At 44.2% G+C, this 16,063-nt stretch overlaps 1 protein-coding gene across 7 annotated transcripts in view; it reads left to right on the plus strand.

Annotated features, from left to right (window-relative positions):
• The window catches only part of LOC121858281 (polypyrimidine tract-binding protein 1-like), a 161,719-nt gene that overhangs the window by 20,769 nt on the left and 124,887 nt on the right, over nt 1-16,063 (plus strand). For all 7 annotated transcript variants that reach the window (XM_042354592.1, XM_042354591.1, XM_042354593.1 and 4 more), the window contains exon 2: nt 3,078-3,266. In XM_042354592.1, the coding sequence (XP_042210526.1) occupies nt 3,174-3,266 (93 nt within the window). In that variant the 5' untranslated portion in view covers nt 3,078-3,173. The remainder of the gene's footprint in view (nt 1-3,077; nt 3,267-16,063) is intronic.

The raw sequence follows: 16,063 nt of genomic DNA on the forward strand, positions 1-16,063 counted from the left end.
ACGTAGCAGCAACAGTCTGACTGATCGGCTCGTCACCTGGATAGCGTAGTGTTAGACAGCTGTGGGGTAGAAAAGAGCCACCGAAACCATCTCAGGTAAACCCCAGGAGGATGAGATACCTCCTGAGGGAGAACAGGATATATCCTGCCCAAGAATGAGATATATCCTGAGGGGTGAATGAAATATCTCCTTTGAGAGCGTAGAGTGCAGTATCTGTGAGGTGTTGGGAGAGGGGGGGGGGGAGGGGGTATCCTATTGTTGAGAGTGGGGTTGGTGTTGGGGATGCGGCCGTCGCTCCAGCTGTCACTTGGCCCCCAGTTTTACTTCTCAGCTGATGCACCTCTGCTCCAACTGGACGTACACCGCGCCATTTGGTCGGTCCGCCCGCCACCTCCTGGCTTTTCTACTCATAACACTTACACTTTTCTGTTTTTTATGTCTGCATATAAGTGTAGAACATTTTATTGCGAGTCACAATGGAGCTGATTAAGTATATTTCACACTTCAAGGCTCACCGGGTCGTCGACTGGTCAAAACATTGAAGATTTAGTTTATCTACTGGCGTTTAGTTGGACGTTGATTTGCCTACTGCCGAAATGACTTGTGGGAAACAAAGGCTTGTGCACATTTATTATTATTAATGTGATGCTGGGCTGGCAACAACGATTGTAATCTGTGTCAATCTATTTATATTAACCTTGTGTTGGGAACAAGATGAGGATGGTCTTGGTGCTTTTACTAACATTTGTTTGTAATACAATAAGTTGTAGTGCCTTAAATTGAAGGTGGGGAAGGCACAAATGCTTTCATCCTCATAAGTGTTCTTCGTTTGATCAGGTTTTGTACTGTATATCGGGAATTTGTGTGTGGGGCAGTTAATCTCTTCGCATTTATAGAACGGTGAAAATAAGTTAAACACGGTCAGAATAGTCCGCTGACAACTTGCCAGTATCACTTGTGGGGGGAGAGGGGTGTATGACCTTGACCATGGTTCAGTTGACACTTGAGGAATCTCCACGTGCACTTTCTACACCCAGAGCTGCTGCGACTACATCCAATTCTGGCCTCATAATATACTGGCCGACTGGTCCCGTTGTGTTCTTTATGACTATCTGCAAATTAAGTGATGCAATAAGGTTGATATAATGAAATAGGCCTATTTTATTAATTGCTGTATTGTAGAAAAGTCGAGGAGTTAGTTAATATAGACGGTTCATGATGCAGGTAATTAGTGGCTGGTGTTGCGGTGTGATTTGTTTGTGTTGCCCTTTGTAGCGGGGCTGAGGGGGGACCAAATGTTGATGATAATGTGGGGTTGACGTCCCAGAGCAGCAGCGTCGAGAAGCTAGCAAACCAAGAGCCCTGCCTGACTAGTTTCTAAATATGGGAGGCGACGGTGCATGTGGCCGGTTAGACTAACCTTGTGGATGAAGAAACACTGACGTCTTGACCTAATATCCCTTACTTGCACGTATAGTATATACCGGTATGTACAGGGGCAAGTATACCGCATAACTTGACTGACACACACACACACATTACAATATGCCCAAGTACGCGTACACTTCACGGACATTCGTAACTATCTAAACAAAAAATCACACCAACACAAACACGTACGATGAAAAGAAAATTCCTGAGTTAACACCATTATCATCGCTATTCATTCTCACCCGAAACTACTTTACCTTGTACAACACAAGTAAGCTGCAACAAACCTTTTCCCAATTGCCATCAGCGAGGTCATTATTAGCCTCACCTTCAGTTCCTATTACCCCCTTGTCTTGGACAGCACCAGTCGCAGCCATCACCACATCCACGTCACCCAGTCACCCAATTTTCCCCAGACCCGATGGCCGTCATTACTTGACCTCCTGTAAAGGACACCATCTCTTACTGGATCACTGACTGACGCTGGGTGACTGAAATACTGCGTTTCCAGGTTACTGTAGCAGGACAGGGTGATAATTCATTACGGGAATGTAACACTGCTAGCCGCCATCATCCAGGGTGTCAGGGGTAATGAACAAACCTCGGCGGATGGGTCACACCTCTCCCAGTTTTATTTTTTCTCCCTCCTTACATTTGTTTTGTTTCCAGTCCTTACCTAAATTAACAGTAATTATCGCATTTTCATGTGTTTTTCTTATTGCTACAGTTTCTTTCATAGAATCTTAAATAAATTACTAACTGAATTTCGAGTTACGTTTTTCCATGTCACCCGCACACGCCCGCGCGAATGTTCAGATGCGGTTATAATATTTATAGGTAAGCGGGTTGTTGATAGCTTAACCTGGTGAAGCCCCACATTAAGCGGGTCTCCCCAATGGGTGGGGCTTCCTCCATTCCTTACACATCTACTTCACTGTCCAGCCACAGTGTGTGGTACAGCTACGTCTGCTTCATACCACCTGGATGTTTTTGACCTCTTCGGTTGGTCACCTTAAAGTATGTGCGTGCGAGATAAGTTGTGCTAAACGATCGGTAGACCCGTGTGATTAATTGTTACCATTAAGGCAGTGGTTTGGTTATCTCCTTGGACTGTAGTGTTGAGGTCAGAGGGATGTTCACATGATAGTAATTACCGCTGTGCTCACTTATATCGATATAATATTCTTTAGTGGGAGTAAGCTGAACCGTGTGTGTGTGTAATGGTTGTGGTTTGTATCGTGTAACGGGTGACCTGTTATTGGCGTGTGGGGTGCAATGTGACGGGAGCATTACAGGGGGCCGCGGTTACTTCACGGGCCGCTGACGGTATGAGTGATGACGGCTGTCACCACACATCGTCGCCACAAATTGTGGCGTCTCCCCCGTCGCGCTTGTCCATCACCAACACAGCCATTAACCCACCGGGACTCCCCACACGCCTACTGCTCCCTTTAATGATTTAAACGTTGAATTTAATGCCTCTAGACATATGTGTTAACTACTTGTTTTTAATGATTATGCTGGTATTAGTTTCTATTTAGGTACATAGGTTTACGATTTATTTTAATTGACTACTAATATTGGTTATTTAGGTTCAATTAATACCTGTTTTAAATTGTTATTAATTTTGTTTTCCTTTTTTGCAGGTAAGCCCTCGTGTAAAAATAGTGTGTTGTGTAAGAGTTGGTATCAGCTGAGAAGAGTTGGCCTAGTGCCTCCGGCCCCCAAGTCCTTGTTGTATTATGAAGAGGCCCTTCAGCAACAACCCCCCTGTTTGCCCCATCTCCCCCGCTACCCTCCCCCAAGACGACGACGAGGAGATGCTCCAAGTAGAGGTAAGGCTTTGCCCCACCACACAGTTCAACCATTAAAGTGTTCTTTTCTTGAATGTAATATTTAATGGTTTAGCGAAATTCAACAGCTTATTGTAATGGCACATTTTTTTTATAAATTACGCTGTTAAAATACCGGCTTTAATTTTCAACAGGAAGAACGCTAATAGGCAACTGAACATAATTCTCATTAATATATTGTAAACAGTTTTAAGCCTCATTGAATACAGACCGGGTAGTGCTCACCAAAAAGACAGTGTGCATTACTTACTGGTGTTAGCACCACGCTATATTTAAGTTCTGGAAATTTTAGAGGAATCCATTAATGGCGAGCGAGGTTTGTGGTGACGCACCTGACCATCCTTGGACGGAGGCACCCGTCAACTGATGGACGCTGCCGCTCACCATTAATACCTGCCATATTAATAAATGAATAATCGTGAAATATCAAGTGGCAGAGCATGAAGGTTTTTTATGAGCTGTTGACTGAAGCAGTGACTTGACTGGCTCATTATACAAGTGCAGTGTTGATAGTGTGCTGTTTTATTGAGACCTTGCCAATTATACCACAACAGTGTTGACAATCTGGGGTCGTCTGTGAGCCGTTGACTGAAGCAGTTACACTGACTGTCAGCTTCGTATATTTATTAAGTTATGTAAAATGGTGATGCCGGTATATTTGTCAACACCGGGGCTTTTAATAGCTACCTCACACAAATAACGTTGTATTCCTTTAACTTTAATCTTTTAAAAAATATTTTATCCCACCCAAGAACTATTTTTATTACCAACACTTTATTTTAGTGCCTTGAACCTACTTTACCATAACTTCCTCAAAGCTAGCTCGTGTACTTGTTCTTCCTAAAAGCGATGTTTTGCCCTAAAAATTTTAATTGTGAAATTTCCAAAAGCTATATAATTACTTTCTAATGGTCTCTCGTGCTTCTGCAAAACTTGCCACCTTTGAGTTCCTTTGTTACTTCATAATTTACTCATATCCATGATCATTGCTGCTCAAGACTAAAGGTATTAATACAAGTTGTGAAGCGTTCATGTTTCATTTTGGATAAATAGTACTAAGCAAGACGAGTTATTACAACCCTGCACGTAGGTGGCTCGAGCTGTGGACGTTCTTATGTGTGGGAGTCAAATAGTGTTCTTTGTGCTGTTTCAGCATTTTTAAATTTTACTACTCGAGTTAAACTTCTTAATTGAGTCAAGGTCAGAATGAAGAGGTTATTTTGCGGTTGTCCAACATCTCTGATAGTAAGCAGGTACGTCAAGCATGAGTGTACAGTACATGTAAGGGCACGGTCGGATACAGTGCCCAGAAGGGACTAGTTTAAAAAATACAAAAGATATATGTATTGTATGTCATTATGTTACAAGTTAAAGTATTTCAACCCCCTCACTATGGGGACACCACTTATAATTTATTCAGCCCAGAGAGGGTCCCCGTACACGGGTTGATAGACTACTATTTTATTTATTTTCACTAATGGTCATTGATTAAATTTGGATACAAACAATATTAGTAAAGTTACTTTTATTTTTTAAGTTCTGGGTGCCCCGCATAGCCTTTGATGTCAACTACAATAAACTAAGTAAATTAATGAGTGAATTATAGTACAGTAATTATGATTAATGATAATGAGGATTGGCAACAATCATTGACTCCGTAATTACAATAAACTAAATATATTTGGGAAACCAATGTAATGCAAACAGTAGTAGTGAAGGTACTGCAAATACGGATTTTATTTTTAACGGTAAACGAGTGAAATATTCTTGAACGTCTGGTAAAGTAGTTGATGTTAAGAACTACCGCACGTAGACAGTTTTAACATTTAAGGTACAAGAATACTTTAATAGGTTATGGTAATGGAGTCTATATTTTCTATTAAAGATTAATTAACAAGGGCATTTTTTTATTAACTACATTTAGATAACCAGAATCAGATAGTTGACCGGCGGCGCCTTTCACGCGGCTGAAATAAATGAGCTCTCGTTAGTGGACGAATAGCCGAGGTTACCCGAGTTACATAAATCCAACATGAAAAGGGGCGCGCGACAAAAGAATTATAATAAAAAGGTAATTTACGGCTGCTGTGAATAATTCAATTAATATTTATGACAGTACAGTAGAAGGTGAAGTAAGAATGTGCACTAACACTTAACTAATAATGATAATTGTATTTACCTTTCTTGGCATAACATAATGTAAATAATGAAAATGTATTTACAAGTGAGTCATTAGAAGCAGCCCCTCCTTGTCAGTCCACGTCCCCTCCCCAGCTATAGTGGCGGGCCACCAGGGAAAACGGGAGTGCTCTTCGCCCCGTCGACTTACTCAGATTCTCCCGACTGGCGCAACACATAATTTTTTATGTCCTTTGTTTACCTTTATTGATTTTTCCCGCCACCCGTGTTCAGCTGTATACGTATAAGTAATTTGTGGGATTATGGTTAACGTTGTTCTGTTGTTAGTGTGTTAAGTGAGTATTTGTGTGTTACATCACTTAATTAGATTACGTGTTAACCGGCCATTGAAATGGCATTTTTGTCATCGGGATTTGGTGTGGGTCATCCAAACCGGTTTTACGGAGAAAAGCTGTAATTACCTGCAAAGGTAATTATTCTCGTTGCAGGTAATAAAATGTAGGAATGTGTGGGTGGCGGGCGATATGTAGGATTGAAGTTTGGCTTCATCCAAAATATATATTGGGCGTCCGACTTCGCCAAGTCAGACGAGGAACATCATAGCGATCCCTCTCTCTCTTTTGCTTCTATGGTGGTGTATCTGTCGGGGTGTTTGTGGCTGCATCTCTCTTCATACAGTAAGTTATAGTAACTGGTAAAGGAGTCTCAGATTATTGTGTGTTCGGGGGTTGGATTGGAGCTTTCTGACCAGCGTAAGTATACAACCCCCTTATCGTAATTATGAATATCCTTACCATGCCCTAAAACACCATTAAGGGGAAAACAAAACCATAGTTCAACCCCTCAAGATTCCGTGTAATTATGAATCTTTTTATCCAAACCTACAATCCATTTAAAATGTTCTGTACCTTTGTATTGTAAAGGTGACGGGAGGTGCTGAAGATTTGTGAGCCGATGGATGGGTTGTGGCAGTGGCCGCTTATATCACCTGCCGGAGCTGGACCATTACTGTAGAAGTCCATCCTCGGTTCTGTACGAGTGTAATATAACGAGAGAGAGAGAGAGGGGGGGGGGGCGACTGGGCGTGGTAGGTAGGCGTGAGGGGAGTGGTGGGGAGGGGGGGGGGCATGGTGGGTGTGTACGTATCTAAATTTAGCGACAAACGTTGTTGGCCTCACCTGTTGCTCCAGCCGCTGCTGCCCCCTGGTGGTGGCCTCTTGCACTACACCCACCACAGTCCCGGCCCGGCACACTGCCTTCCAGTCACTGCTCCGCACCACCCTCCACTCTCCCGCTGCAACACCCTACATTATTATCCCTCCCCCATATATCCTCCCTTCCTTCGCTTCCACCATCACCAGTGTGCTCTCTTTCCCCGCAGTCCTTCTCAATCTCTATCACTACTGTCCCCTAACATTACAGCTTCCATCATCAACCCTCTCCCTCAGCCTCCACCATATCAATCCTGGCCCTCATGGATTCCACCATCGTGTGTGTGTGTGTGTGTGTGTCCCCTTTCCCCCATCAGCCTCGCCGTTATCTGTTCCACCCCTTTCGCAAGTTCTGCCATCACCTGTCCCGTTTCCCTTATCACCATTCCTCTCCCACATCGTTGTCACCCTCACCATCTCCATCCACCTCCGTCATCACCGTCCACCTCCATCACCACCGTCCACCTCCGTCACCACCGTCCACCTCCGTCATCACCATCCACCTCCATCCACCGTCACCTCGTCACCACCTCCGTCCACCTCCGTCATCGTCCACCCCTGTCATCACCATCCCTCCATCCTCCACATCATCCACCCCACTCCCCCCTCCGTCATCACCGTCCACCTCCACCTCCGTCCACCACCACCTCCGTCATGTCATCATCACCGTCCACCTCCGTCATCCCATCCACCTCCACCTCACCTCCACCTCCACCACCTCCTCATCACCGTCCACCTCCATCACCGTCCTCCACCTCCCTCCCATCACCATCCGTCATCACTCCGTCATCCACCGTCCACCTCCGTCACCACCACCTCCGTCATCCATCCTCCATCACCGTCCACCTCCATCACCACCGTCCACCTCATCACCGTCCACCTCCATCATCCCAATCACCACCGTCCATCATCACCTCCGTCCACCTCCGTCATCACCGTCCTCCATCCTCCATCCATCGTCCACCTCCGTCATCATCCGTCCCACCTCCGTCATCACCTCCATCCCGTCCTCCATCACTCTCCGTCCATCACCGTCCACTCCCATCATCACCTCCACCTCCGTCATCACCATCCGTCATCATCCACCTCCGTCCACCTCATCACTCCACCTCCATCTCCACCTCATCACCGTCCACCTCCACCGTCATTCCGTCATTCCACCTCCAAACATCTTACCACTTCACACTCCACTGTTCACCCCACCGCATTGCGCTCCGATTGCTTTGTCCAGCCTCCCCCTTTTCACACACACACACACACACACACGCACAGCGTACGTTGTCTGTACTTGGATTAAAACTACCCGTACACACAGCTAGCCTTGGCTTGGGATCTCTGCTAGCCGTTTGATAGTTGAGTCCGATTCATAAAACAGCAAGTCTCGACACAAACAACACGAGGAGTATTTTCTGTTCACAAGCACAGACCTTGGATATGTTGTAACTGCGAGAGTTATCGGTCGTTAGTTTTATTTCGAAGGATAAAAGGATTGTTTTTGGGCCTTCGCCACTCGCGTTCGAACGTTGGTAAAACGCTTTGTTTCCTATCCATAATTCCCGTTTGTATGGTGGTGGTAAAGTTGTTGTTGCCGTCATCTTAACCTCGTTTAATATTTAGTTCTTCACTAACGTGTACATAGTGCGGACCGTCACAGTGTGTGGTTGGTGTGTCGCGTTTGTGTGCTTTGTCTCTCCCGCGTTGACTGGTCTAATTGTGGCACCTGTCATTTACCATTAACTGTTGCCACCTCTTGTCTTGTCATCGCGAAAGTGCCATAATTAGCGACGTTATCGACCGTCGCTTGTTCGTAGCGGGTGATTCTTATAAGGTAATGTTTAAGAATTGTGTTATTTGGGGCGGAGATAACATTTGGCTGAAGGAAGAAAAGAGGAGGAATAATGAGGTGGAGATTCACAGTGACGAAGGGGAGGAGGAGGAGGAGGGGTCGGTGCTGTAATTAGAAATGTTCAAGGTGGACAAGGGAAGAGTTAGTTGAATTTAGTGCAGCTGATGAGATGATAAAAGGTAAAGGGGATGGATTGGGGACAATAACAGTAGAATATGGATGTATCGAAGTGGAGGAGTTGGGACCTGCCTGTAGGAGGACGACTAGAAGTATTGATAGATGCCAAGTGTAGAGGAAGAAGGACAGTCGAGGAGGAGGAGCGGAAACTGGAAGGGATGAGTGAGGACAGGTGATGGCGGGTGCTGGTTGGTGGTGGCATACTAAATTATTTCCTTTTTAACTTGGCACAGTTGGTTGGGATCAATAGACGGGTGGTTGAATAGCGATGAGCCCACGCCCAAATTACTTGGTGGGGTACAGGGGCGGCGGGAGGTGGCGCGATACCTGGGTCGTTATAGCTTCAACAATAACACCTTTTTTTTTCACCGGTCTTAAGAATTTAATGGCAGTGATCGCGTTTTCTTTCGAGTACGTCAGTGGTACAGATGAACACATTTGTTGTCTTAGATGACGTATGAATTTTTGGGCTCACACTGGAGGTCGTCAGGCGTAAACGACACGAGAAAACCAACCGTCTAAGAAATAAGACCAAAAATTAATCTTTGAAGTCCCCGGAGAACCTGTCAACCATCAGCGGCACAACCTCTGCTGTGAGGCGCCACGGAGGAAATGATATAGAACATGCTCCTTGAGGTAGTGAGTGTTTTGTGTGTGCACTAGTTATGTTTACCTGCTGTGTTGAGTCAATGGTTATTGTGTGTACCTGTTGTTGAGTCAGTGGTTATTGTGTGTACCTGCTGTTGAGTCAGTGGTTATTGTGTGTACCTGTCGTTGAGTCAGTGCTAATTATGTGTACCTGTTGAGTCAGTAGTTATTGTGTGTACCCGTTGAGTCAGTGTTAATTATGTGTACCTGTTGTTGAGTCAGTATTTATTATGTGTACCTGTTGTTGAGTTAATGGTTATTGTGTGTACCTGTTGTTGAGTCAGTGGTTATTGTGTGTACCTGTTGTTGAGTCAGTGGTTATTGTGTGTACCTGCTGTTGAGTCAGTGGTTATTGTGTGTACCTGTTGTTGAGTCAGTGGTTATTGTGTGTACCTGTTGTTGAGTCAGTGGTTATTGTGTGTACCTGTTGTTGAGTCAGTGGTTATTGTGTGTACCTGTTGTTGAGTCAGTGGTTATTGTGTGTACCTGCTGTTGAGTCAGTGGTTATTGTGTGTACCTGTTGTTGAGTCAGTGGTTATTGTGTGTACCTGTTGTTGAGTCAGTGTTATTGTGTGTACCTGTTGTTGAGTCAGTGGTTATTGTGTGTACCTGTTGTTGAGTCAGTGGTTATTGTGTGTACCTGTTGTTGAGTCAGTGGTTATTGTGTGTACCTGTTGTTGAGTCAGTGGTTATTGTGTGTACCTGTTGTTGAGTCAGTGGTTATTGTGTGTACCTGTTGTTGAGTCAGTAGTTATTGTGTGTACCTGTTGTTGAGTCAGTGATTATTGTGTTTACCTGTTGTTGAGTCAGTGGTTATTGTGTTTACCTGTGGAGTCAGTGGTTATTGTGTGTACCTGTTGAGTCAGTGGTTATAGTATTTACCTGTTGAGTCAGTGGTTGTTGTGCTTACCTGTTGTTGAGTCAGTGGTTGTGTTTACTTGTGGTTGAGTCAGTGGTTATTGTATTTACTTACCTGTTGTTGAGTCAGTGGTTGTGTTTACTTGTGGTTGAGTCAGTGGTTATTGTATTTACTTGTTGTTGAGTCAGTGGTTGTTTACCTGTGGTTGAGTCAGTGGTTATTGACTTTACCTGAGGCTGAGTCAGTGGTTATTGTGTTTACCTGTGGTTGAGTCTGGTTATTATTTACCTGTTGAGTCGGCGGTTATTGTGTTTTACCTGTGGTTGAGTCAGTGGTTATTATGTTTACCTGTGGTTGAGTCAGTGGTTATTGTGTTTACCTGTGGTTGAGTCAGTGGTTATGTTTCCTGTGGTTGAGTCAGTGGTTATTGTGTTTACCTGAGGCTGAGTCAGTGGTTATTATGTTTACCTGTGGTTGAGTGGTTATTATTTACCTGTTGAGTCGGCGGTTATTGTGATTACCTGTGGTTGAGTCAGTGGTTATTATGTTTACCTGTGGTTGAGTCAGTGGTTATTATGTTTACCTGTGGTTGAGTCTGGTTATTATTTACCTGTTGAGTCGGGTTATTGTGTTTACCTGTGGTTGAGTCAGTGGTTATTATGTTTACCTGTGGTTGAGTCAGTGGTTATTATGTTTACCTGTGGTTGAGTCTGGTTATTATTTACCTGTTGAGTCGGCGGTTATTGTGATTACCTGTGGTTGAGTCAGTGGTTATTATGTTTACCTGTGGTTGAGTCAGTGGTTATTATGTTTACCTGTGGTTGAGTCTGGTTATTATTTACCTGTTGAGTCGGCGGTTATTGTGTTTACCTGTGGTTGAGTCAGTGGTTATTGTGTTTACCTGTGGTTGAGTCGGCGGTTATTGTGATTACCTGTGGTTGTTGTTTTTACCTGTGGTTGTGTTTGCTGTGGTTGAGTCAGTGTTGTGTTTACCTGTGGTTGAGTCATTGTTTATTGTGTTCACCTGTTTTTGAGTCAGTGGTTATTGTGCTTACCTGTGATTTAGTCTGTGGCTATTGTTTACGTGTTGAGTCAGTGGTTGTTGAGTTTACCTGTGGTTGAGTCAGTGGTTGTTGAGTTTACCTGTGGTTGAGTCAGTGGTTGTTGAGTTTACCTGTGGTTAAGTCAGTGGTTGTTGTTGGACCTGTGGTTGGTCAGTGGTTGTTGAGTTTGCCTGTGGTTGTGAGTCGGTGGTGGGTTTACCTGTGGTTGGTCAGTGGTTGTTGAGTTTACCTGTGGTTGAGTCAGTGGTTGTTAGGTTTACCTGTGGTTGAGTGAGTGGTTGTTGAGGTTACCTGTGGTTGGTCAGTGGTTGTTGTGTTTACCTGTGGTTGGGGTGCACCTGTGGTTGAGTCAGTGGTTGTTGTGTTTACCTGTGGTTTGTTGTGTTTACCCGTGGTTGAGTCAGTGATTTGTTAGAGTTTCACCTGTGGTTGAGTCAGTGGTTGTTGGGTTACCTGTGGTTGAGTCCACGGTGGTTGTGTTTACCTGTGGTTGAGTCCAGTGGTTGTTGGGTTTACCTGTGGTTGTTGAGTTTACTTGTGGTTGGAGTCAGTGGTTGTGTGTGTTTACCTGTGGTTGAGTCAGTGGTTGTGTTTACCTGTGGTTTGATTTACCTTTAGTTGAGTCAGTGGTTGTTGTGTTTACCTGTGGTTGAGTCAGTGGTTGTGTTTACTATTGGTTGAGTCAGTGGTTGTTGTTTACCTGGTTGAGTCAGTGGTTGTTGTGTTTACCTGTGGTTTGTTGAGTTTACCTGTGGATTTGGAGGTCAGTGGTTGTTGTGTTTACCTGTGGTTGAGTCAGTGGTTGTGTTTACCTGTGGTTGAGTCAGTGGTTGTTGTGTTTTTTACTGTGGCTGAGTCAGTGGTTGTTGTGTTTACCTGTGGTTAGAGTCAGTGGTTGTTGTGTTTACCTTGGTTGGTTTACCTGTGGTTGGGTAAAGTGGTTGTTGAGTTGACTGTGGTTGAGTCAGTGGTTCATTGAGTTTACCTGTGGTTGAGCGAGTGGTTGTTAGGTTTACCTAGTTGGGGATTTACCTGTGGTTGAGTCAGTGGTTGTTGTGTTTTACCTGTGGTTGAGTCAGTGATTGTTGAGTTTACCTGTGGTTGAGTCAGTGGTTGTTGTGTTTTACCTGTGGTTGGTCAGTGGTTGTTGAGTTTACCTGTGGTTGAGTCAGTGGTTGTTGAGTTTACCCTGATTGTGGTTTTCTGTGGTTGGGGTTTGCCTGTGGTTGAGTCAGTGGTTGTTGTGTTTACCCTGGAGTCAGTGGTTGTGAGTTTACCTGTGGGTTGAGTCAGTGGCTGTGTTTACCTGTGGTTGAGCAGTAGTTGTTGGGTTATATTGGTTGGTCAGTGGTTGTTGTGTTTACCTGTGGTTGAGTCAGTGGTTGTTGGAGTTTACTGTGGTTGAGTCAGTGGTTGTTGAGTTTACCAGTAGTTGTGCTTACCCGTGGTTGAGTCAGTGGGTTGTTGAGTCAGTGGTTGAGGCTTACCTGTGGTTGAGTCAGTGGTTGTTGGGTTTACCTGTGGTTGAGTCGGTGGTTGTTTGTTTACCTGTGGTTTGAGCTTACCTGTGGTTGGGTTTACCAGGTTGTTGAGCTTACCTGTGGTTCAGTGGTTGTTGAGTTTACCTGTGGTTGGTCAGTGGAGTGGGTTACCTGTGGTTGTTGAGTTTACCTGTGGTTGAGTCAGTGGTTGTTGAGTTTACCTGTGGTTGAGTCAGTAGTTGTTGAGTTTACCTGTGGTTGAGTCAGTGGTTGTTGTGTTTACCTGTGGTTGAGTCAGTGGTTGTTGAGTTTACCTGTGGTTGAGTCAGTGGTTGAGTTTACCTGTGGTTAAGTCAGTGGTTGTTGGAGACGCGGCCGCCACAGATGGGTATGCAGCAGTGAGACTAATGGTGGGGGGGGGGACATCGATCACTGACACTATTAATCCCTGCCCCCCCCCCCCCCCCCCCTTCCCCCTACTCTCCCTTCCCCCTACTCTCCCTTCCCCCAATTTGTCAGGCCGCCACTAGATTTTCCGGGTCGTGTCCAATTCAGAGAGTGTATCCCTCCAGATCTGCTGGGATTAAGATTTTAAACGAGCGACAGTGCCATTCTAGTGCATATTTGACTCGTGTAATAACCTGGAAAATATAGGAGCGTCCCCTTTCCCTCGGTCGCGGGTGTCATTGGGTGGACCTTGCCATATTGGATCGCAAATTGAAAACTGGCCAATTTAGCGTATTGATGGCGGAGGTACGACAGGAGGTGTCGCCGGCAGCGTCTCCCACAGGTCATACCCAACACAGCCTTGTTTTGATGGGCAAGGTGACAACGGTCGGTAAGAACAAAGTTTGGGTGGAGGCTGGAAGGAGGAAGGAAGACTTGGGAAAAAGACAAAAGGAAAAATTTTTGGTTAAAGACGGATTTATGTGCTACACAGAACCCGTTTCCCCAAGGGTTTGTTTTCCGTAATAACATGGATGAATACTGTACTAATTTTTGTATTTATGTGGAGAATTTGGCTCTTTTGTTCTCCCTCTACTACTGATATAATTAAGTCTTGCCTCTCCACTCACCTCTGTTACATCGTTTAGGCGGGGGTGACGTTTATACTCATTGGAATTGAATTCTCAGTTTTTCGTTGGTACCATTTTTTAACCCCACTTTCTGGTCTCGTATTAAACGCTATTAGTTCCAGTGTTATTTGTGTTGTTTATTAATGATTGTTAAACACCATTAGCCTAATTTATTACTCTGATAGATTCGTTCAATCATGGCATTACATATACAGCACTGTACTCTCGTCACGGGGAGAAGGTGGTAGTAATGTATTTAGGAGTGTGTTTTTCCTGTTAATTTCATCATATCCAAGCACATCACATCACAGCACATGAAAAGGGCGATGGATGTTTACCAGTTGATCTCAGATGACAAATGGTGAAAATGACAACCTCGGCGAAGAACCAGATTTGTTACCAAGGAAACCGACCGCCCACCTGCTGCCTGTTATGTGATCCCCCTACACACACACTCTCTCTCTCTCTCTCTCTCTCTCTCTCTCTCTCTCTCTCTTCAATGATTTGCATAGTCTTGTAAACGCCCCCACCCCCCATACCACCAATCTAGGGTACCTTAATTACATATGTTATGTTGCCTTAGGAAATATACAAATTGCCTCGTAATAAACGTGTTCACTGGGGTCACTTGACTTATGGTTATATTTAACTGCTGAAATTTTAAATTAAGTGTTGGTATTTATCGCCTTGTTGAGTGTACTTGTATATGGAGAAGTTCATTGGTCCATTGTTCACTGTAGCTTATGCAACTGGTCCGTTCATTCACTGTAGTTCGTCATTGGTCCGTTCACTGTAGTTCATGTCACTGGTCCGTTGTTCACTGTAGTTCATGTCACTGGTCCGTTGTTCACTGTAGTTCATGTCACTGGTCCTCTGTTCACTGTCGTTCATGTCACTGGTCCGCTGTTGTTCATGATAGTGGTAACTGGGTTGTTGCGTCTGGCCCAACTCGTGCCTCGTCCCCCCCAGCCTCTCCCGCCAAGTAGCAGGGTGATTTTCACTGATCACGTATACTTTGAGTGTGACAGCTGAGTTGGGGATGTGTGCAGCTAGCTTACGTCTTCAGCGCGGTAGAATTCTTGGCAGAGTAAAGGGCGTTGCGAACTTGGGATTTGAGTTTGGTCTTGTTATGCCGAGAACCCACAGTGGTGTCTTAAGGATATTACAATAATTAATGACAAAAGCTGTATTGGATAATTGTAGACTGATGGTGGTGGATTATGACGAATAGAGGAAGAGCATTACAGATGGTGTGGGCGGTGTGTTGTTCCCAGTTAAATTAGGATCATGATTGACTAATACTTTTCATGAGGGCTGTGAACGTCGGCTCCTTTGGTAGTACTGTACCGGTAACAGTTCTCATAGTGACTTAACTCTACAAAAAATTTTATTGAAAGTTTACTTGTGAAGAATAAGTATTGGGTAGAGAACTGTCCCATCTTTTTTTCGTTTTCCTCTTAAGTTCAGCTTGTTTTTAATGCTACATACATCCTGTTTTAATTTTCATGATTTTTCTGTTGTATTAACTAAAACGTACTGTTTTAGCAGTGCATTTTACTCTGTATGGCATAGAGTTCACTTCTGTACTGTATTTAAAGTTGATACAAAATGAAATTAGTTGTTTGACAGTACATTGTGTGTGTTATAAATTCATCTGGTTGAATATAAAGTTTAAAAGTGGTAGAATCTGGTGCTGTGTCAAGTGTGGGGGTGACCTGCAGTTGTTAGATTCAAGAACTCTCAGTGTCAACACGTCACGGCAGCGATCTAATATTTAAACAAACTTGTTGTGCAGTGCGCTTGTCACAATACCATGTTTCAGGTTCTGTTGAGCTCTACCCTTTTTTATTTGTGAATATGATTTTATATGGGTGAATGAAAATTACTCAGGTTAATTTTTTAATAAAACGTTAGAAAATGCGGTGTATTTGGATGAATAGGTTGTCAGTTGACGAGACTTGTATCACTGAACTGAGAGGCGGGGTTAAGAAGCCTGTAGAATATACGCCAGATACTGTACTGTACATGTTGGGGTATTAAATAAACAGTGCGGGTCTCCCTTACTGTATTACCTGGAGTATAGCGCGAGACGTTTCCGGATACTTGTAGTACCACAGACCACAGTAAACAAGTCTCCGGAGCTACACTCTCGTACCCTTTAGGCGGTCATTGGGGTTCTTAACTCCTGAGTTTCAGAAAAAATCCAAGAAATGAATCATATTGGAGTAAAATGGTTCTTGTGTAGTTTCTTAAACTTGCTGTAATGGCCAATATCCTG

The sequence above is a fragment of the Homarus americanus genome, unplaced genomic scaffold (genome assembly GCF_018991925.1).
Source record: "Homarus americanus isolate GMGI-L3 unplaced genomic scaffold, GMGI_Hamer_2.0 scaffold57980, whole genome shotgun sequence".
In the NCBI taxonomy this organism is placed as follows: Eukaryota; Metazoa; Arthropoda; class Malacostraca; order Decapoda; family Nephropidae; genus Homarus; species Homarus americanus.